The 22,497-nt window shown below is 37.3% G+C and overlaps 3 protein-coding genes and 1 non-coding gene across 21 annotated transcripts; 1 reads left to right on the top strand and 3 right to left on the bottom strand.

Annotated features, from left to right (window-relative positions):
* Positions 1 to 530: 530 nt before the first annotated feature.
* TRNAF-GAA lies at positions 531 to 603 on the bottom strand. The gene has a single exon. It is a non-coding gene; the product is annotated as a tRNA-Phe (tRNA).
* Positions 604 to 2,607: 2,004 nt separating this feature from the next.
* Positions 2,608 to 7,665, top strand: LOC121237705 (phosphatidylinositol/phosphatidylcholine transfer protein SFH2-like). Of its 2 annotated transcripts, none has more exons than XM_041134558.1 (11): positions 2,608 to 2,865; positions 2,967 to 2,992; positions 3,704 to 3,787; positions 3,905 to 3,958; positions 4,828 to 4,905; positions 5,181 to 5,234; positions 5,643 to 5,702; positions 5,805 to 5,900; positions 6,454 to 6,555; positions 6,635 to 6,715; positions 7,099 to 7,665. In XM_041134558.1, the coding sequence occupies exons 1-11, from the start codon at positions 2,811 to 2,813 to the stop codon at positions 7,417 to 7,419; spliced, it is 1,011 nt and encodes a 336-aa protein (XP_040990492.1). In that variant the 5' UTR covers positions 2,608 to 2,810; the 3' UTR covers positions 7,420 to 7,665. The 2 variants fall into 2 exon arrangements, with proteins under 2 accessions (XP_040990492.1, XP_040990491.1); XM_041134557.1 differs by having other exon boundaries at positions 2,964 to 2,992.
* Positions 7,666 to 8,361: 696 nt separating this feature from the next.
* On the bottom strand, positions 8,362 to 15,845 carry LOC121237304. The gene is made up of 5 exons (XM_041133992.1): positions 15,188 to 15,845; positions 10,308 to 10,393; positions 9,912 to 10,217; positions 9,699 to 9,782; positions 8,362 to 9,113 (listed from the first exon to the last, which is right to left on the bottom strand). The coding sequence occupies exons 1-5, from the start codon at positions 15,557 to 15,559 to the stop codon at positions 8,660 to 8,662; spliced, it is 1,302 nt and encodes a 433-aa protein (XP_040989926.1). The 5' UTR covers positions 15,560 to 15,845; the 3' UTR covers positions 8,362 to 8,659.
* Positions 15,846 to 16,391: 546 nt separating this feature from the next.
* Positions 16,392 to 22,123, bottom strand: LOC121237246 (WEB family protein At5g55860-like). Of its 17 annotated transcripts, none has more exons than XM_041133889.1 (5): positions 21,614 to 22,123; positions 21,317 to 21,379; positions 19,792 to 19,902; positions 19,041 to 19,257; positions 16,392 to 18,371 (listed from the first exon to the last, which is right to left on the bottom strand). In XM_041133889.1, the coding sequence occupies exons 4-5, from the start codon at positions 19,215 to 19,217 to the stop codon at positions 16,614 to 16,616; spliced, it is 1,935 nt and encodes a 644-aa protein (XP_040989823.1). In that variant the 5' UTR covers positions 19,218 to 19,257; positions 19,792 to 19,902; positions 21,317 to 21,379; positions 21,614 to 22,123; the 3' UTR covers positions 16,392 to 16,613. The 17 variants fall into 17 exon arrangements, with proteins under 17 accessions (XP_040989823.1, XP_040989829.1, XP_040989833.1 ...); XM_041133895.1 differs by having other exon boundaries at positions 21,688 to 22,123; XM_041133899.1 differs by having other exon boundaries at positions 21,827 to 22,123.
* Between the last annotated feature and the right edge of the window lie 374 nt (positions 22,124 to 22,497).

Below are 22,497 nucleotides of genomic sequence, written 5' to 3'. Positions count from 1 at the left end.
CATGGTAACGAGCTCATAATCGGGCTTGCGCGCACACATGAACATATTCGCATCTATCATGTATGTTATGAGAGTACAATCGGGAGAACTTAAAAAATCCTGCTACAAGAGTTGAGTCCATCATTTTCCTCATCCGATTGAGCCAAAAGTGTGGCTCCTGCTGTCTAAGATAATCTCATCTGGATATCTTTGGCTCAACGATCACATATTTTTCTTGTTTTGCTGCTCCAATCTGATGTACTTACATTTGTCAACACTAGAAAGCTCGGGTTCTTGTCATGATATTGAAAACCGAAAAGAAGTCAGTGGAGTACGATGCATACTACCCTGCCCCCCTTCAGCTTTCTTGGAAGATCGAATGGCATTCAGCCGCAATAGTTGCAAAAATCTCGCATATTAGCACGGAAGTATGGCTGGACGAAGTTGGGTTTAGCTTAGCAGAAAATAGGATAGATGTAAAAACAAAACATATCATTATGGATGGACATGGCCGCCACTTTGGTCAACCTTAAAGGATAAAAGTAAAACATTGCGGTGAGCGTGGATCGAACACGCGACCTTCAGATCTTCAGTCTGACGCTCTCCCAACTGAGCTATCCCCGCAGGCATGCATGTGTGAAGCGCTACTAAATATCATCTTTTGTTTCTTTTCCTTCTCTCTATCTTGCATACTTCTATGTATAGGACTTAAATATATGGATGGTACTAGTGTGCCGTCTGGATTTGATTGTTTAACATATTTAAGTATTTTTAAAAAATAAAAAAAATACACTAATATATTAATAGTTATTTCCTTTGTTAGTAAATAAAAAAAAAAATTAAATATATGAGCAATTAAAATAAAATAATAAAATGAGGCGCATAGTTCATTATTCTAAATATATAACATATGGTGCCATCAAGAGTGGATATTTTTTATATTTATTTAGATATTTTAGAGATTGGAAATTTGAGCATTGAATTTAAATAAATAATTATATGAGAGAAAGGAAATGGAGTATTGGGAGAAGAACAATATAGATGGCATCTGCCCTTTTCCTATCTTTTCTTTTTATTTCCCAATGAGTAATAATTGTTTTGAGTGGGTGATTGGGTTACAACATGCCACGCTTTTTCCTTACCATCAATTAATGTCTTGACAAATCCCACCAATCTTTGATGCCAATTGATATTGTCCCTCTCCATTCCTTTAAAGCATTGGTTATGAAAGTTCATATGGCTTTTTGATTTTGAGGTCCTTGCAAAACATGTCTTTTTCTTTCCTGTCCTTTGTTTTTTTCTTTTTTAGTAAAAATTGGTGAAGAAGCTTTTTTTTTTTTTTTTTTTTTGTCATTTAACCATTATAAATATTAATTTTGAGTTTAAAAAAATCGTCAAATCAATGTGAAAATGTGGCATTTCCAAATGGGTTTTGAAAACGAAACCAAACATCACCAAATCATTGAATTTTGCTAATACGAAGTTTCTTTGAATTGTTCATTAACAGTTAGTTAATAGGTAAACAAGCAAGCAGAAAAAAACATGACAAGGAATAAAAGATAAGGGAGCATTATTTTATACCCTTTGCCTTTGGTTCTCATTTATTTACTGTTGGAGATACCAAGCAACAATGTTTAGCATATATTCCTTTTTTTTTTTTTTTTAATTAAGGCAGCCTAGCCTGCCTGAGTTTGTGTCTTGTTTTTGAGTGAAAACCATCCAACACAGCATTCTTGGTTCAATTCTTCCAACTTCTTTTATCATCTTCCATAAAACAAGTCTTTGAGTAACGCTAGACACTACGTTTTTAGAGCACCACATTTACATAATAGTGAGATGAGTGTTGTATATACAACATAAAAGAGCATAACAAAACTACAAGGACAATCGGCCTTGATAGATCATGAACTCCTTGTTTGGCTTTTATATATATATATATATATATATATATATATATGGAGTTTGTACCTCTGATAATCACATTATTAATATTCATAAGATTTCAAGTTTTAAAGTTTTGAATTAGAAAAGGATATGCACATGAAATATGAACTCTATATAAGCCATGAGTCTCATACTATTGTAAAAACTGTTACCTTCATTTATAAAGATCTGAAAATCTAACTACTGATTTTGCAATTATCTCATTAAATAATTACAGATTCTTTATATACTCGATGTGACAGAATCATTAACGTCATTCTCGTGATATTATCCACATTTATATCTGTCATGAGCATTATGAGATATATTTGAATGAGGTTGAAAATATTCTATACGAGAGAAATAGGTTAATAACATCGATATTCACACTCGAATATCAAATAATTTCAATATAAGTATAGTTCTATTTAAAAGTTTTACACTATATATCATCTACGTAATATAATTTAATTTAAAAAATAAATTTTAAATTTTAAATTTTAAATTTTATAAATTAAATTATACTATATAAATAGTATATAGTATAAATAGTAATTGTGGTATTTATAATCTGGTATTTAATTCTGTGCAAATAATTTCAGCCCTCGGATCTATTCAGCAAATTAGCCGCTCATCAATTTAGTATTAATTTGATAAATTTCAAGTACAAATAATAATTCAGACGAGGTGGATATACAAAATACAATAAACCCAAAATTTCTGAAAGGGGCACCCTCACGTCTCTCTCAACTTCGGAACTCTTAAACACGGAGAGCGGGAGAGAGAGACTGAGGATCAGAAAACTCTAACCCAGTTGAAGATTTTCACGAATTCAACTAAAAGTTTCTGAATTTCTACCAACTCTGGCGGAGTATTTGAATTTACGCTTCAGAAAGAAAAAGCAGGAAATGGATGTTGCTAATGAGGAAGCGATCAAGCAGTTCCAGTCGTTAATGGAAGAGGGTAAGCTTAAAAAATCCCACTTGTCTTTTGCTTAAATTTCTTCTTTTGACTTTGTTTCGCTTAAAATGTTTTCCCTTTTGTCTCTTTGATTTTCGCAGTAGATGAGCAACTGAAGAACACATTCAAGGTTAGTTTCCCTGATCTGTATCTGTTTTGATGCTGGGAAAAACTTGTGATTTCCCTTAAAGTATTTGCTGCCTGAGAACACAAAAACCTCTTCTCAACTTAGCCTAACTGAATCAATTTAAACCCCCCCTCCCCCCTCTCTCGGCACCCCAGGAAGGGGGGTTGAAGATCAGGGCAGCTCAACCTTTGAGATAATTTTGCGGTCACAATTCATTTATTCTTATTTTTTGTTCTGCTTTCTGAGAAAGAAATTGAATGACTGTTAAATCATATGTTAATTTCAGTGTGATCTGGGTCTTCGATCTTGCTTTTCTTGGATTTTTTTTTTTTTATCTTAATTAATTGACTCGTTGCTGTCAGGTTCACCTCATTAACTTTAGGGTGGATAAGGTTTTTGACTCTGTAGTTCTAGATATTATTCTGCTTTAGGATGATGTTGGATTCCCTGTGAATTGGCTGATTCCTTTGTTATCTTAATAGTTTGATTTGCATTTTATGTAGAGCTAATGAGATTTTGGCTAAGATAATAAGTTTCTTATAAATATATGTGTGTTTGTGTTTTAAAAATAAATTTGAAATTCTGTGCTTTTTTTGCTCCATCTATTGAGCCTTTCCTGGTTTCTGATGCTTTTTTGAATTGGTGTACAGTTTTTTCAATACTTACTGATGATCTGTGTCTGTCTTAACTCGAATCATGTACCATGACATTCAGAATATGCACCAGGGTTCTCCAATCGAGACATTGGTACGGTTTCTCAAAGCCAGAGACTGGAATGTTGCCAAAGCACATAAAATGGTTAGACCAATTTATGTCACTCTGTTAAGTTATTGTTTTCTAAAAATATTATCGTCTCCTTCAAGCTCATTCATCTTTGATACTTCTGCTTTTACTAAACACACAAATCTGTTCCAGTTGGTCGATTGCTTAAAGTGGAGAATACAAAATGAGATCGACCATATACTAGCAGTGAGTTTCATCATTATGGCACTTATAAAAAAAAAGTTTGATCAGTATGAGATTATTATTATTCTTTTATAGGTTATCATTATGGGTAAATTATCTAAACACGATATATTGTGATTAAAGTCTCTTGAAGCTTCTCTTTGGTGCTTGTATATCTAGTCTGTTTTGCGAATTCTTGCAATCAGCAAATACATTGTCTTCTTGGCTCAAGTGAAAAGTATCATATGAATAGTAAAGTTAGAGATCTACAAATGAGCAACTGATAGGCAAGAAAGGGAAACCTAAGACTGGAACTGACACTCAATGCACATTTATACTACTCATTGGATGGGACTTAGTGAGTGTGCATCTCATATGATGTATATTTAGTGTGAATATGTACATATGCCCTGTAAAAACCTTATTTAATATGTAAGTTGTAGTAGTATTTGTTCACAGGAGAAAATTAGCGTCCCGCAGTTCTGGGCTAAGAGCATATATTCATGACCATCGCCAATCATATTATAGGCAATATCTAAGACAAGCTGGTATATTCTTTAATTGGCACTTCTGGTCTATATTGGTATTTTGTGGTTGATTTTTGACCAAGGCCAAAAGAGTAAAAAAATTTTCATGATGAGATGTAATGATGATTAGGCATCTAACATTTGCATTGTAAGTTAATCTTGGCCTATATTGAAATAAAGTTTTTGGGTGTTCTGTCCTCTCTTCTGCTTTGCATGTGTGGATTTTAGTCTTCAATTACTTTGATTAATGATATCTCAAAAGCATGTATTGATTAATCAAAGCCATGTTGGATAAGAAACTCTACACTTAATTCGGTGATCAAGAATTTATTACATCACAAAATCTTCTTTCGTTTCTCTGTACAGAAACCTATCAGCCCCATTGATTTGTACAGAGCAGTGAGAGATTCTCAGCTTGTAGGATTGTCTGGTTATTCGAAGGAGGTATTCCTGTGTTTACTTTAAATTATTGTGGCTGTCAATCTCTATCATGTCCCATCCAACTTGCCCAGGCTGGTCTGGCATCTCAAAAGTTAGTTTGCTGCTAGTATTCTACTAAAACTCTTTGTGCCCCTACGGGCTCTCTCTCTCTCTCTCTCTCTCCGGGGAGGGAGGGTGCTTATGGTATTTTATTGTTCATTCATTGTTAAGCAAGGATTATTTCATCCTTGCATTCATAATTTTGTTTTCTTTTCACTTTTCATGCTAAATTTTTCCAGGGACTTCCTGTCATTGCTGTTGGGGTTGGGCTCAGCACATTTGACAAAGCATCTGTAAGGACATTATGCTATATTTTCTTTAACTTTCACAATAATAAAGTTCCATTGGATTAATGGGATAGGGTTTGCAGTATAATGGAAGACATGATGTGGGATTCACAGTATGCTTATTAGAGGATTTTGGTATATAATGGAATACTGGTTTTAAGGGCACAAAGTTCTCTCTCTTTTTCAGTACCAAGAATGTGCATTAAGCATTACGTAATTTCTCCTCAAATCTCTGTTTAAGGGATCAGGAAAGACTGCAAGTGGCATAGATATTAATAGTTACTCACGATGGATGTGCTTATGTTCATCAAGTTCGCTGGCATCTCTTGTTGACAAGGCTGCATTAAACACTGATAAGTGCACATTTAACAATTGCATTTTCTTTATTTCATATTTAGTTTCTTTTAATTTCAGGTACATTACTATGTGCAGTCCCACATACAGATGAATGAGTACAGAGATCGCATAATACTGGTGCATAATTAATTTAATCATAATTTTTTGTAAGGAAGATTGCTTAATCGTATATATGACTTGTGAAACCGTTCCTATGGCCTGATTTTAATTTTATTCTAGCCTTCTGCAACAAAGAAGCATGGACGGCATATTGGTACCTGTCTGAAAGTTTTAGACATGACTGGTTTAAAGCTTTCAGCTCTGAACCAAATTAAGGTATCTATCTGTATTCTATAATTTGCTAAGAAAGGTTTATTAGGTACTTTTAGATTTTAGAACCCAATATTCATTTTGCACTCGATATTTCCTTTTTTCAGTAGATAGTTTGTCAGCTATCAGATATCAATACGTTCAATATGTGCAAATTCTTATGTGATACTGAGATAAAAGCATGCTGGTTACCTATGAGTGGATTATCAATACGTTCAAGACTTTCCATTTGGAAATGTGATTTAGTGTAAAAACAAAACCAGCCTTCTCTCTGTATGTTGTTGCACTGGCAACAGGAAGCATGGGTCATCTTGGCTTACATATCTTTCATATGAAAATGAATCATAAGGTCCTGAGCAGTCTTTTCCTGTGTGCATTTGTGGCTAACACATGATATATCTTATTCTATGTTTCTCAGATGAGTTTGTATTATTTTATTTATATATCTTTAAGAAAGGCAAGTACGTTCAATTTCAATATCAATTACTAATATTTTGCTGTCCTCATACTACGGACCATGTATTTGACGCATTGCACTTCTGGTTCAATCTTGATGCAGCTTTTGTCTGCTATATCTACAATTGATGACTTGAATTATCCAGAGAAGACAGAAACATACTACATTGTAAATGTCCCCTATGTATTTTCAGCATGTTGGAAGGTTTGTGCCTGTCATCAAGTTTTAAAAAGTGTATTTTCTTATTCTGCAACAAAATTCTTAGTGCTTTATCTGTTGGCAGGTTGTGAAGCCTCTTTTGCAAGAAAGGACAAGGAGGAAAGTCCAGGTTCTGCAAGGTTGTGGGAGGGATGAGTTACTGAATGTAAGCATGTTTTCCTGTTTGATTATCATGATGTTAAATTTTTATCATTATTCACAACATGCAAATCCAATTTTTCTTATGTTACCATTGCTTAGTTTCTTAGAAGGGTTTGTCTAAGTTATGACTCATGCAATATAATTTCTATGTTGCATCCAGCTGGTGAATCTGTAATATGAATCTCTTATGTGAAAATTACTTAATCAAGGTGGGTAGATTTAGTTCCTCCAATTGATCTGGAAAATGCATTTAGAATCTTTCCTAGTCCTTGAATGCGACTTATCAATTGTTGTTTTTGTAGTGATAATGTTTATGGCCCATGAAATTGCATGCAACTGAATTGTTCTCTGACCACTGTTTCTATGACATTGTTGATTTGTATCCAGATAATGGATTATGGATCCCTTCCACATTTTTGTAGAAGAGGGGGCTCTGGATCGTCCAGGCATTATGGAAATGGGGGTGCTGACGATTGTTTCTCCTTCGACCATCCATTCCATCAACAGCTCTACGAATATATCAAGCAAGAAGCTTTGCTTATGGAGCCTGTTTCACTTACCAAGCAGGGTTCAGTTCATGTAGATGTTCCGGAGCCAAGCCTAGAAGATGCCAAGATTGCAAAGACCATAGAAACTGAGTTCCACAAGTTTGAAAATCGGAATGGTCTTGCCAACTCATCGAATGGCTTTAAATTTACCAGTGATTGAAACTTTAGGAATACAGCCCCCACTTGCTAGCCCACAGTACTACACTGTAACCTGATACTCAAACGGCCGGACACTCTCGTCGGTGACTACAGTGAGAGAGGTCGCACTCCAATTATCAGACTTGAAAATGTTTACTTGCATCAGCTCGATGCAGGTTTTTTTTTTTTTTAAAGGACACAGCCTAACACGGTGTAGTTTGACATTATCACCTTAGGGTGGATGATCAAAATTAGTTTGATTAATGCATGCATGCAGCGTGAGAACAAGTGTTATAAAGCAAGCATAAAACTTCAAAAATCATACAAAGTCCCCTTCGAGTATGCTGTTTGGGCAAAGGTAAGCTAGAAGATTCCTTGACCGCCAAAAAGTAGCGCACATGCTTCCCCTCCTCGTTTTGTGCTCGTTGATGGCAGTTTTTGAGTCAATACATAACACACTTTTTTTTCTCTCTTGTATTCACGACAGGCTGCTGCTGCTGCAGCAACAACTGCATCACTCCTTTTTAGGAAAAAAAAAAAGACATTGTGCTGCATGATACTTTCTCGTTGCCCCATCAAAGTTTGGTTTATAAAAACGCCATTAGTAAATGCTTTAATTTTTTAGATGCTTTGAATTATCTGGCAACTGGCAACTGGGGGATAAGGTGATTTTAAGGATTGTGGTTCAACTTGACAAAAGAGGAAGAAGAGTTTGATGAGGAAACTTTTCTCGATATAGGACGGAAGCAGGTAAGATTGGATGTTGTGGGCAACAAATTCCAAATGATAATCTAGAGTAGAGTAGAGGAAGAGTTTTAACCTGTCTTGTTCCAAAACGGCAACCAAATTAATAATTTTGTCCCAATAATGAGTAGTGCTTTCCATTCTTTTGGTGTGTTCTTATGCCGTTTTTCCGTGCATTGTACAGATCTGTGTCTAGTTCATCAAGGATTCAAATAGCTCGTTTAAAAAAGAAAAAGAAAATAAACGCCTACTTCATCAAATGGACATGCCTTGAAGCTCTGTAGGGCGTTACATTAGGATACAAGGAAATTAAGTCAGTTTCTCGAACAAGATATATGAATAATGGGACATATCTATTTGATGATTTTCTCCCACTCTGTACCCTTCTAATTCCAATGATCCTTCCGCAGAGGCGTTACAACATGAAATGACACTGGTATCCTTTTAAGATAGGAAACAAGAAAGGGAAGAGTACTCTAAACATGTATCAAATCAAAACAACCATTTGATTGGGAGTTTTATCTCAGCTGTTTGTAGCAACTATAGGCAATGGCAACTGAAGCCGCAGCACAAACAACAGCAAGAGCTGCATAGGTATCTTCACGCTCCCAGCTCTCGAAACATGTTGGCATGGCACAAACTTTGCGTGTACTAGCACCTTTACCACTATTCATCCGGAAATTTAGTTTCTTGCTGTTCTTTTTTTGGGCCGTCGCCTTTGCTGTACCCACATTGGCATCAAGACTGTCTAGCTTTTCTTCTAACACAGGGTTCTGACAGCAGTTGGACTTTCCCTTTTCCTGGCAACCCGCCAATACCTCAACTTGAGGTCTACAGGCAGCAGTGAGCGTCTCACTCTGGTGTGTTTGTGTCAGTTCTTCAGTCTTTTGTTCTACATTTATCTCTCCATTCAACTGGAGCCTTAGTTCTTGAGATTTCTTCTGTTCTTCTTCTGATAAACCCATTTGCCCCCTGAACTCAGCATCAAATGTTTCATTAAGGCCTAGCCAACAATCCCAATTAAATCATACTTGGAGATAGAAAATGGAGCAGCATATATGTGACACTATACAATAAACTCTATGCCCCGTTTGGATACAGAAACACTCTCAACCCATCTCATCTCATCTCATTATTACAACTTTCCCAAGTTCCTATACAAAATATAATAAACAATTCAACTTTTTCAAATCTTAAAATAATAATAATATTAAAAAATAATATTCTAATAATATTTTATTCAACTCATCTAAAACCATTTCATCTCATCTCATCTCACTATCCAAACGAGCCCGTGCTCTTGGCTCTACATGGGTAAACCACCAATTCCCAATTACCACTTTCGTTATCATTATTTTATTTTTTTTAGCAACCCAAAATTGTACCTCCCAACATTCCTACAGCTAAAAGCAGTATCATAAGTGGATCCAGTTCGCTGTAGTCTGCTTCTAGATTAACTAAGGGGATAACTAAACAAATGCGATAAATGCAAACTGCTGAAAGCAATCCTACAGTTTACCAAAAAACATAGAAAGAGGAAGGTACAAAAAAGATTACCTCCACAACCTATCTACAATATCTCCTTTCACAACATGCTGCTCAAGCAATGCAGGTACATCCTCTGGAGTAACATAACCATACCTACAGATTTTATGAATTTGTTTTCAATAAACTATATACTGTTTGAATGAAGGACGAAAAACCACACCTGCTAGATAACAGATAAAAAAATGGAAGCAGTAAAAACAGACCGATTAACAATCCCCTTACCAGTGCCCAGTGACTTCTCCATTGAGATTGGATCTAAATATGATAATATTTCCTGCATACTTATGGCCTCCAATGTGTGAGCATGGGCTAACAGACACTGTACTTTGAAGACCATGTAGTTCTATCTCTCCTTTGAATCTACTGACAAGGGCAGGTCCACAAACTCCACAACGGCGATCCTGGGACATATGAGAACATACAAAAACATAGGCACCCTTTAATGTTTCAGGAGTTCCAGGAAGCCATTCAACATCCTTAACAAGCACTTCCTCGACGAACGTGTCAACATCAAAATGTGTCAATCTCCTGCATTTTTCACTAAATTCTGTCAGCATTAAATTTGAGGGAGAGCTAAAAAAAGCATCTCAATAGATGCTGAATGAGCAAGAAATTTACCTGTATCTGATCATCTCTGGAAAGATTAGTACATCTCCATTTGATGTCTCAGTTCCATCATGTCCCTCACATATTGTCAAGCGGGTCTAAAGACAAAACAAACATGATTGACACAAGATTGGGGAAGTGAGGAAAACAGCAAGCAACATGAATGATGCTATTTTAGGCAGCAAAGGATTTACAAATCATGAGTTCTGATAACATCGAGGATCAACAAACAGAACCATACACCATCTAACAAGAAACATTACCATTATTAAATTACTCAATTCATTTGCCTTAGTAACTCAAATGATGGTATATACCCATTGCCATTATGCTCATTATAAAACAGCTATACTTTGTAATGGTTGGAAAATATGTATGTGCGTATAGATACACATACAAACACATACTAATGAGCATATACCGTTTGTGTCACAGTCCAAGAACAGTATACATGGGCCATGGGCCAATTTGGGCCTATTACTTTACTTGTTGTTTTTCTTTATGTTATGTAAGGAAGTGGACCATAGAGAAGCTGGGCCGTTAGCTTGTTATTTCTTTTTATCTAGTCTGTTAGTTATTAGTTTTGGGTCATGTTTTATTAAGGTTGAGGCCTTTTCCAGATGTTGGGCAAGGTTCTAGCATATATGTTCACTGTAGCTACCGAAATGACCTATCCAGAAAAGTTAATGCAAATGCTACTTCTCATTCTCTTATAATCTTCTTCATTTCTTCAATGGAGGTGCTCCCCTCGAAGTGAGTAATTTTTTTGTATTTTCTCGTATATTTTCTAGTCACCCAAACACCTACTATCAGGTGTGTTACAAGTAGTATCCAGAGCCAATCTTTCCTTGGCATTGGCTTCATCAATCCGTGAGAATGGAAAACATCATCTCATCCTTACTCAATATCAAAGAGCTAATGGAACACAATCTTCAACGCTTCAATGTTCTTCAACAACATCTGAAGGATTTTCGGGAGAGCCAAAACAAAATGCACCAAGTATTTCAACAGTCCCTTGACGAATTTGCTAGCAACTTTCAGGAAAGCTTCAACCAATTAGAAGATCGAATTGGTGATATACAAGAGGAAGATGCAGTGACTGTGGAAGGTGACTTCGAAGTCTCCAGACTCGATTTCGAAACTGGGATTTCCAAAATCATGTATAGAGTCAAAGAACGGCGAGAGAGGAAAATGAACCGTGCGATTTTGGGGATTTCTCAAAGTTGGAATACAACATTACTACGGCTCCAGCCTCAAATTTCACACTCAGATTTTTAGATTAGGGAGTTTGATCCTGGTGGTGCGACTTTCAGTGTCTCCATTTTGAAATTTCTCTGTCCTCACCCTCTTTTTTTCTTTCCCATGAGCGCCAAATTTTTTTCCATTCTCTGTCCTCACCCCAACGATCCAGCAACAGAAGACCCAAAATCTGCTGCGTAGAAGACCCAAAAATCGGCGACAACACCTTGAATCTTGAGTTCTCAAATTCATTTTTTATTATGTCTATAATAAAAAAGACAGAGAATTGGAAGAAGCTCCATCACTGTGCACCTTCCCTTGCTCTCAACCGGTCCTCTGCCTCCGCTGAGTCGACCTGCAAGAAGACCTACGAGTTCCTTCCATGCACCACCACTGTGCTGGGCAACCTGTTCCTCATCGTCGTCTATGGCGACCTCATGTTACTCTCCGCCACATATTTGTCCAATGGGAGTGAGCTCTTGTTAGAGATTCGTGGCATCTTGATTCTAATTTCTGTAAAATCTGGGGAGAATGAGAGTAACGGGCGTAGCACTTGTGTTAGGGTCAAGAGAATTGTTTCTCGCCAATGCACCTTCGATTCCGCGTCTTGCAAAAATGAAGCACTATGTACGGACCATTTCAGTCACGGTGATATGGAAGCGTATTGGAGGTGATTGGTTGTGTTCAAAATTTACAAGAAAAGTTACAAAAGTATGAGGGTTCTTGCCAAGGATCGAGTTCCGAGACCACGAAGTTGATGCCGTGGAGAAATGGTCACTGGCGTGTTCAGAGTTTTTTTGGTCACCTGCAAACAATAAACAATGGTTCTAATCTCGAAATCATGCCCATAGTTCTGCAAGCAAACATGCCCCCTTCTGACAAAGGCGATGGTGTGCAAGCAATGGCCTATCTCGAAATCAGAAGGGCTGAAAAGGACTGCACCGTGACCTTGAGTTTAGATGATCGATATATAAAAGCATACTCACCTCGATCAACAAGTATTTTTCTGCATGCATACACTTGTCTTGATGGTCATGGAAGGGTGAAAGAGTTCAATACCGTTGGAAAGAAGACCCACAATGCCTTTTTGGTATTTAACAAAGCAAGCCCAATGAGTCTAGAAAGTGATCTTGAATTCCCAGTCGACAGGATGGTTGAAATGGGAATGATCAAAATGGCCATGGAAAACCTATATAAGCTAGACTCTGGCAATGGGCGATTACTGGTAATGCTTCTAGTCAATCTCACGAAGTTGGATGCTGGTATTGCTTCATTACTACAGACTGAAGACGAGAGGCACGGACTGTATTGTATGAAATTTGTGAGATCATTTTGTAGAACCTCCAGCGAAAGTAGTGATGATCCATTTGAACACGTCGGTTCAATAATTGTAAAAATCTCAAAGCTGGAAACAGGAAGCAATCTTTTATTGGACCCTAAACGAGGTCTGAAGCAGATTATTAAGAACCATGCATTTCCTTCAAGATGGATTAATGAAGACTTGGGTGAGACTAATCTTTTACTAGTTAAAGAAAATCATTGTGTAGATTCTCATGCACGTGAGCCCTGTATAGATTCATTGAATAGTCTACAGAAGCAAGATGTGGAAAGTGCGGGTAAAGGCTATTCATCTTTTCATAACATGGAAGATTATAATGGGGTATTTTCTACTTTGTTTTTAATCTCTGGTGGAGGGAAATGGCAAATTCGTATGGGGTTGCAAGTTTTAGGAGATACAAAAATTGCCCATCAACTGCTTTATTTTTTGCCACTTAAAGTTATTTTTAACCCCTTTGATAGAGGAAGGGAAATAACTCCCGTGGAAATGAATTGTGATGGCCAGGACACTATTAAGATTCTGATGGACCCCTCATATGAGGTGCAAGTGGCATCACCTTGTGATTATTTAGCATTCACTCCTCTGCTACCCGATATTACACATAGTACAAAGTGTCATTTTGCTATTGTTGGTGGTGGCCCAACTAGCCTGGAGTTTTCTACAGAGCTTCATGGAGAGTTTGTTTCAGGTCACCTTAAAAATATGGGCATTGATGAGCATTCACTCAAAGCTTTCACATTCTTTGAAAAGGGGGACAACGGAACTTCTAGAGGCAGTATAGGGGCTTGCAAACTTGATGGGTTGCTTAATTATCGAGCATTTGCTGTTGCTTGGGCAACTTACCAAGATGTCTCACTTGTCTAGTTAGATCAATATCTACTGGGGTATGCAGCAACACCCATCGACGGGGTTATTATTGTGAAATGTGAAGTGGCTGTTGGTATAAAGAAAATTTTTGTTTTTGACCTAGGTGGTGGGACAATCGTGACCACACCTTGTGGACAAGGTGTTTCTATGGGGGAAGGTTTGTCACAGTTCAGGAACAGTATACATGGGCCATGGGCCAATTTGGGCCTATTACTTTACTTGTTGTTCTTCTTTATGTTATGTAAGGAAGTGGGCCATTGAGTAGCTGGGCCGTTAGCTTGTTATTTCTTTTTATCCAATCTGTTATTAGTTTTGGGTCATGTTTTATTAAGGCCGAGGCCTTTTCCAGATGTTGGGCAAGATTCTAGCATATATGTTCACTGTAGCTACCGAAATGACCTATTCAGAAAAGTTAATGCAAATGTTACTTCTCCTTCTCTTATCATCTTCTTCCTTTCTTCAATGGAGGTGCTCCCCTCGAAGTGAGTAATTTTCTTGTATTTTCTCGTATATTTTCTAGCCACCCAAACACATACTATCAGGTGTGTTACAGTTAGATTATTCGTAACTGCATATTTACAATACAAACATGGTGATCAGTCATTGCTTTTGGTGGATTGTTGAAATATGAGGCACTCTCTTGGACTCGATACCCAAAAAGATCAAGATAACAGAAAGCAAAAGAAAATGGACAAAATTCAGGCTGAATGAGCCATGTTATAGCCTTAAAGAAAAAGAAAGAAAGAAAAGAGGCCCTATGGTGTTAATATATGCCGCTAGTTCTTTTTCTTTTTCTTATATACAAGTATCCATTTTATCATGTACAACTTAAAGGGCATAATTGTTTAGATTATCCAGAACTAAAATACCAGTCTTCTCAATCCCACATTCCTCAACTTCATAAACACAGACGATCCACAAGATACACCCCCCCCCCCCCCCCCCCCCCCCCCCCCCCCCCCCCCCAACAAAACCAAAAATAAATAAAAAAAAAGCCCTGAAAACGAAATAAGTCCACAGATGATCAAACTAACGAAGAAAATCACAAACCTCCTAAGAAATCCGAAAACAAAACCAATCCATAGAAAGCTAACAAAAAAAAACCGAACTGAAATTAACAAATGCAGAACCAACACTCCCATAAATAGGTAGATTTGTAGTCATGTTTAAGGGGTTGTTTGGAAGTGAGAAAACTGAAAATCTACTCATCATCAAAAGTGAAAGCAAGAACCTTCAAATACTTCTAAAAACATAGTCAATCCTCAAAACCCAGAAACCAATCCCAATGCGCTCAAATCGCAATGAGCCCATATCAGAACTGAAACCAACAGTCAAAATCAGACCTGGAGCAAAAACAAAACCTTTTTCAATTCTTTAAATCCAAAGCAAACCTTCAACAAAACGGAACTTAAAACCCACAGATCACAACGACAGAACACGTACAGACCTCTTTTTTCATATCAGCCTTCCTAGCCATCACAGCAGCGGAGAGCAGCCTCGGCAAGCGATCGAACTCGGAGGCCTCGATTCTTGGGGGCCAGACCTGGGGATTCTTGTAACAAAGAAAGACATGGCGCTGGTAGAAATCGACTGTCCCGGCAAGTCGACTCGTCCCGAAGTCGGGGCGAGAGAAGCCAAACTCGGCGTCGCTGATGGTTTCGGATAACAATCCCTCGCTCTGGAAGCTTCCGAAGCTGCCGATGAGAGAAGGGGTGTCAGTAAGGAAGCTGTCGTGCGGGTCGGAGGCAATGATTGGGGACGATGAGGACGAAGGGTTAGTGAATGCCAAAGCATCGTCTCTGTCTCTGTTGCTCGCCATGTCTCTCAAGAGAGAGAGAGAGAGAGAGAGGGGTGTCTGCGCTTGAGAACTGAGGGGGAGGAGAGAGAGAGAGAGTGTGTGTGTGTGTGTGTGTGTGTGAGAGAGAGAGAGAAAGAGAGTGAGAGAGAGCGTTCCAGTTGTATGGGAACTTGAAGGAGGGGAAGTTTTGGACAGGACGCCACATGTGACGCCGGGGGAATTTCAGTCTCCACCCCACATTTTCGGCAGAGGTTTGAGGTTTCCCGTCCCCTTCTTTGACAAGTAAAAGTCTTACCTCCTTTAACATACGTAATGAAAAGAAAATTAGTTGACGTATCTGTCAACCAAAATCAACGGACGATAATGATATAAATAAATTATTTTATTTTCTCAACTCAACTTATTTTATCTATTTAATTTTTACAATTTTTCAAAATTTTAACATTAAATAAAATAAACAATTAACTTTTCCAAATTCTAAAAAAAAAATAATATTAAAAAAATATATTATGAAATTATTTTATTCAATTTTCAACTTTCATCTCATTTAATATGTGAAAACAAACTAGGCAATCAGCCTCCTCTCCTCCCCGTAGTTATCAAGATTTTTAAACGTATACATTTTGTTGATTCCGTAAGTGATACTATCAGCCAGAAGGAAAAAAGCAGGGTCTACAACCATGAAGCTTTGCTTTCACATCATCAACTTTGAGCTTCAAGAGGCAGGCAAAAATCATTGATAATTTCATAGGATGCAATGTGGAGGGCCATCTGATCTCTCATCCACTAAAGAAGACAACCACTTACGCAATTGGTTTATCATCCTGATAGCTACCAAAGTAAAAATCTCAGATTTCTACTGTAAACTTTCAAATGAATATAATCTACTCGCTTGTCTCATTTACAGATCACACTTCCCTGAACTTGCTACCAAGCTCATTTCCTGACAGTTCCACTTCTTCCTCTCCAAACAGACGAGAGAGAGAAAGGGAACCTAATCCCATTAGTCTCAAATATACACAAAACGAAACAAGTTCCACTCTCAACCATGCATTAGGTCTGGCAAACCCAAATATCACACAGGTTTCTCGCCAGGCAAGTATGAGGGAGACCCACCCTCAATCTGGTTCTTTCTTCTGTTAAAGATGTTGCTGATGCTAGGCAGAAGTACCTTCTTTGAAACGAACATCTTCTCTTTCTCTAATTTCTGGGTCTCGATAATATCTGCTGCTGGGTTCTGCTTTTGAAGCCTAAAGTGGAGAGGTGATGATTCTGACAGCATCTCTGTTTCTGCCAAAATCCGAGATGCAGCTTCAGCTGCCTTCTTTTGTTCCTGTTCACGCCACCTCCGGAGTTCTCCCTCCACTGCTCTCTTAGCTGCTTCAGCCATCTCTGCACTCTTCAAAGCAGCTTCAGTTGAACCCTTCATACTCTCAATCTCCTTCCGAGTTGCCTCTAACCTCTTGAGGGCCTCATTTTCACTAGCCTTCACAGCTTCTACCTGTGCCAATGCAGCAGCAACTTTCATTTCTGCTAATGCGTCAGACTCCTCAATTTTACGACTCAAAGACTCAAACTCTTCCCTTGATATTGTGATATTGGCACCAGACTCAAAGGTTGAGGCGTGTGCAGCATTAGTTTTCTCAGACAAGGCTTTAATTCGATCAAGGGCTCTTGCCTCAGCTACTTTCGCTTCTTCAGCTTCTTCCAGAGCAATTCTCAGCTTATTTTCTGCTTCTTCTAATGCAATGTTGGTAGCTTCAGTTGCTTTCTTCAACTCCTCTACTTTAGTCTTCATCTCTTCTGCTTCTTGCCTTGCATTTGCGGTTTCTGAAGAAAGCTGGTTAAGTGTGGAGATCAGCTCCTCAGAAGTCCCTCTTGCTTTAGACTCGTCCACTAAGCATGCCTCAAGCTCAGACTTAACTTTCCGGTGCTTTATATGCAGATTCCCAGCAATGGATTCTGTTTCTGCTTCCTTCGCCTTTAGTTCAGCATGTTCCTTCTTCACATTATCCAGCTCCAACTTAAGAGCTTCCACCAAGCTTCGCAGGGAGGTTTCCTCTTCTGCAGTTTTCTGTAGTGACTCCTTGGCATCATCCAACTCTGAAGTGACAGTTTTCATGGAATCTAAATCTGAAGCCTTTGCATTTTTCATTTGCTTTTGCAGAGCCCCAATTTCACTCACTCGGTCAGCCAGCTGTGCTTCAAGATTTATGGTGAGTTCAGGATCCAATTCTTTCTTCAAAGCAAGCAAATTCTGTGCTGACTCTTCTAGGGTAGCTTTATATGACTGTATCTGGACATCCTTTTCAGCAAATATCTTTGCTTGCTCTTGCTGAGCTTCTGAAGTGGCAAGCTTCACTTGCTCAAGCGATTCCTGCACGGTTGAAATTTCCTTGGAGAGCTCAGTAATTTTTTCCATGTTTGCTTTCGCTGCATCTTTGGCTTCTGCAGCCTGCTTGAAGGCAGCAAGTTTTGCTTGCAAGGAAGCATCAAAGTCCTGATGAATTCTCCTTAATTCTTGCTTTGCAGCATCAAGTTCAGTAATCACTGTCATGTACTGCTCTCTTGTGTCTTCTAAGTCTTGTTTCAAAGCACCATTATTTCCAATAGGATTGTCAGAGTTCCTTGTGGCTTCTGTAGCCTTGATGGCCGATTCCTTGGATTCAGTAAGCGAAGTCAACTTTTGAGTCAAACCCTCAACAGTTCTTTTAGCTCTTTCAAGCTCTACAAGGGCTTGCAGTTTTGTAGTTTCAGCATTCTCTAGTTGTTCCTTCAACTTGTTTAGCTCTTTCTGAGCCAAATGGAGCTGTGTCTCCTTGGCCAGTATTCTCTGCAATGGAATAGACAAAATAAATAATCTTTGGAACTCAAAGAGAGCAACTGAATAATGGGTCTAAATACTGAGTAAACCTTCACAGTGTCACTTTGGCCAACAATTTCCAGTAATTGAAAATCTTTTTTTTTTTTATAAGTAGTAATTGAACATCTTAATAGAACTAAGAGTGCCTGGATATTAGGAATGTTAAGTGGCGAAAAGAAAATTTGTTGGAAGTTCTTTAAAAAGGTAAAGATAACATAAGTTTATCCCCCTAGTCCCTCCTTTAGAAATATCTGCTCCCACTTAATTCAAAAGAAGAACCAAAAACTGAAGTACATATGTTAGAGACACAAGCACTAGTAAAAAAATTTAAGGAACACTTCCAGACTTGCAGTAGATGCTCCCCATACTTTGCTGTCAATATAGACAATGTGATTGTCAAATCTAAAAAAGATTACAACCACCACAAGTTAACAAGCTGGAAGTTCTTTAAAAAGAGAAAACAGTCATTTCTTATTCTTTTGTAAACACAAGGCACCATGCCTGCAATATTATAAAGATCGCCGATGTTTGTGGGTAACCTGTAGTCCTTTTAGTTTATTAAGCTAAATAAAACAAAAATCTGTACTAATCCCATGGATATACTATATAACACTTGTAAAATAGAACCACCAAAAATACCTCTGCAGAGTGAGGTTTTGCCTTCTTAATGGTAGGTCTTTCCCCTGATAAAGCACCTTCACCGAAGAGGTTGACAGCATCTTTAACAGATTGAAATGGTGCACTGGTGTCTATCTCTCCCACCTCTGCTTTGGGAGTAGGAGAGTTGGTAGCATGTCTTTGGTCTTTTGCAACCATAATGCTTTACTATTTTCCTTATTTCTGTCAATCACACCTGCTGAAAGCAATTAAAAAAATTTAATTTTGAAATTGTTTGAAGAAAGGAGAAAAAGAGAGAGAATGGCCACAAGAAGTTGAAAACACAACATGTATCAGCAAGTTGGGGGTAAACTTCAACCCAAAAATCATAAACCTTAGTATTTCTAAAGAAATTTGCTTCCACGCTTAAGGGTTAAAAGGAATAGAAAGGCAGGAAAGGTATATATATCTTTACATGGCAAGATCGCATGACTTCCTAAAGCAGGATCCAACCATTCACAAATAAAAAAATAAAAAAAATAATAATTAACTTCAAAGAAACCACTCTCCAACCTGGAAAAATTCCAAAGAGATGTTGGTATCAGCCATGATATTCTCAAGGAAGATGAGCAGTCAATTTTGCAAACTCATGAAGAGATTCAGTTCAAATAAAATCTGAAGCCAACCTCAAATTTCAACCAGAGCTATAAGACAAAAATGAACCCCAAATGAAAAAAAATAAAAAATAATAATCAAACTACCAATATAATGGATCAAGAAAGAACAAACTCACATGCAATGAGACTACTATATAAGCCCCCATCTGCAAACACATAGCCACTAATCCTGATGTGCTAACAAACATTCTGGATGAGTGAACACAATGCTAACCAATACTATCATTCTGAACATGGAAAAAAGGACAAAAAAGTTACCGCTTCCAATCCAAATGACTCACTGATGCCATCTTTACAATATATAGTTAACAAATGTATCTATTAATTTCCAAAACTTTTTTTTGATAGGTAATCAAAGATATTATATTCAAAGATATTATAATCAAAGATATTATATTAATTTCCAAAACTCCAGGCTCGAGTTTCTTAACAAACAGAGAATCACTGATGCCATCTTTACAATATATAGTTAACAAATGTATCTATTAATTTCCAAAACTTTTTTTTGATAGGTAATCAAAGATATTATATTCAAAGATATTATAATCAAAGATATTATATTAATTTCCAAAACTCCAGGCTCGAGTTTCTTAACAAACAGAGAATGGAAAATATAAAGGGGATTTGAAATCCCTAGAGATAGAAATCCCCATAATTTTGCATACAAAATCCCATATAGTATCTGCATCTCCCAACAAAGAGTAAGTGATGAAAGATATAAAACCTCAAACGGGCTTGTTTGGATACAGAAACTATCTCATCTCATCTCATCATTACAACTTTTTCAAATTTCCACACAAAATATAATAAACAATTCAACTTTTTCAAATCCCAAAACAATAATAATATTAAAAAATAATATTCTAACAATATTTTATTCAACTCATCTAAAACCATCTCATCTCATCTCACTATCCAAACGAGCCCTAATCATGTAAAGCAGATCATATCTTGTACTACAGAAAAGCATGTCAACTCCAAATAAGTGACACAAGATATTTGGTTGCCAACAAACAAACTTTTGAAAGACGGCCTTTTTTTATGAGCAATGAAAAGACGTAAGGTTTTTAATCAGCCTTCTGAGAACATAAGTGCAAGGAAAAAGAAAATGCATATATGTTATACCCTGCATCAGAAGTTAACAAGGAAACTGGTGGGCATCATCTTAGTTGCAAGCTAAATTGCTTTACTTTACCTATAAATATTAAAAAAAAAAAAAAAAAAAAAATTAATTGACTTAATTTGTGACCGAACTTCTCATTGATGTATTGTTTCATCCAGATTGAATACAAATCACGATGTCCATCATTGGACAGATATCTCACCATCCTTTTTCCAAGTCCCCTCGACAGCTATCTCATCATCCTTTTTCCAAGTCCCCCACCAAAGGAAAATCCGGAAATCTAAGGTGGACCAAACACACTCCATATAAAACTTGTGATCCACATGGTTATTTGACTCCCAACCCAGAGTTGAGATCTAAAAAAAAATAGCTCTAAAATATTTTGCTTGGCACACCACCACCCCCGCACGCGCATTTAGAACGCAATGCAGTTGCTCACTGCTTTTGTTACAAGTTTCCAAGGCTATACCACACTTTTTAAGACAGAGCAAGAGAACAAAGTTCCATGTGAAACATACCGTATTGATCAATGGCTCTTTGAATAATACAACTGCCCAATTTGTAAGTACTAAACTCCAATCCTACTTGACCGTGCGCGCATATACACACACAAGCACGAAATTAGAAACTTCGAAATTCTCCATGAAACTTTTATTTAGACTGCGGAGAATGCAAAAGAAAAATGCGAAAACTGAAAGTAGCTGGAAAGAAACAAAGAGAACAAGAACTGAAATTTGATAGATTACCAAGCAAAATTGAGCAAGAAAAAAGGAGCTTGCAAACCATTAAAAGAACAAAGGAAAAAACTTTCTTACACAGAAACCCTAAACAAACCTAGAAATCATTCAAGGGTCAAAACAAAAAGAGCCACTCCTTAAAGCCACAGTACCACGAAACACGATGTTCCAATCAGAGACAATCTTCCTTCGATCATCTTCTCCGATCTTATTTCTTCTTGCAAAAGTAACAAAGGAAAAAGGAAGAAATAAAAGCAACTTTGAATTTCAACACCCAGAAAACAAGCCCACCAAGAAAAATTGTCGGCTGTGCAAGATCCTCCGAGACAATTGGTCGAAAAAATTTCCCAGACTAGAAAATGCAGTTTATGGGATTGGAAAACATACGGAGAATAATTTGTAGGGTTTGAGATCGCAATGGTATCCGAGAGAATCAAAATGTAAAAGAAAGAGAGATTGGATTGGAAAGTTCGAAAGCTGTTGCCTGTAGAAGACAAGTTTCATATGAGCAAATCGGGGAGAGAGACGCCTGAAAATCTAGTGTGTTGTTTATTTTGTGTATTCTCACTATGTGTGCTTCCAATGTTGTGCTTATTGTACATTTTTTACCCATTTAGAGGCTTTGGTGTCTTATATGTACAACCCAAAGAAGCGAGGATGAGAAGTGGCCGAAGCAGGGAATAGATGGCAGTGGAGTTAAAGCAGTGAATATATTTTTTAAGAATAAATATTGATGGAAATTACTATTTGATAACATCTATTTTGCACACATGATGTGGCATTATCTAGACCATATATCTCTCCAAGTGAGTGTTGAGAACAATCAACTAGAAGTAATCATACAGTAAGTATAAAATGTTCATTGCTATAATAGCTTCTCTATAGTATTACTCATTTTTTAAATTTTATCTAGATAAATTATTCTGTAAAATGTTCAGCAAATCATATAATAAAATAATTAA

This window comes from Juglans microcarpa x Juglans regia, chromosome 6S, assembly GCF_004785595.1.
Source record: "Juglans microcarpa x Juglans regia isolate MS1-56 chromosome 6S, Jm3101_v1.0, whole genome shotgun sequence".
Taxonomy (NCBI): domain Eukaryota; kingdom Viridiplantae; phylum Streptophyta; class Magnoliopsida; order Fagales; family Juglandaceae; genus Juglans; species Juglans microcarpa x Juglans regia.
This window is presented reverse-complemented; position numbering and strand designations above follow the sequence as displayed.

Bases quoted from the DNA above. Each gene is read 5' to 3' on its own strand.
- LOC121237705 (XM_041134557.1), top strand. From the start codon at position 2,811: ATGGATGTTGCTAATGAGGAAGCGATCAAGCAGTTCCAGTCGTTAATG. The intron at 4,906-5,180 runs GTATTCCTGTGT...AAATTTTTCCAG, and splicing joins TGTCTGGTTATTCGAAGGAG to GGACTTCCTGTCATTGCTGT. The intron at 6,716-7,098 runs GTAAGCATGTTT...ATTTGTATCCAG, and splicing joins GGAGGGATGAGTTACTGAAT to ATAATGGATTATGGATCCCT.
- LOC121237304 (XM_041133992.1), bottom strand. From the start codon at position 15,559: ATGGCGAGCAACAGAGACAGAGACGATGCTTTGGCATTCACTAACCCT. The intron at 10,394-15,187 runs GTCTGTACGTGT...TTTTGTCTTTAG, and splicing joins AGGCTGATATGAAAAAAGAG to ACCCGCTTGACAATATGTGA. The intron at 10,218-10,307 runs GTAAATTTCTTG...TGAAAAATGCAG, and splicing joins CCAGAGATGATCAGATACAG to GAGATTGACACATTTTGATG.
- LOC121237246 (XM_041133885.1), bottom strand. From the start codon at position 19,217: ATGGTTGCAAAAGACCAAAGACATGCTACCAACTCTCCTACTCCCAAA. The intron at 18,372-19,040 runs GTATTTTTGGTG...ATTCCATTGCAG, and splicing joins CAAAACCTCACTCTGCAGAG to AGAATACTGGCCAAGGAGAC.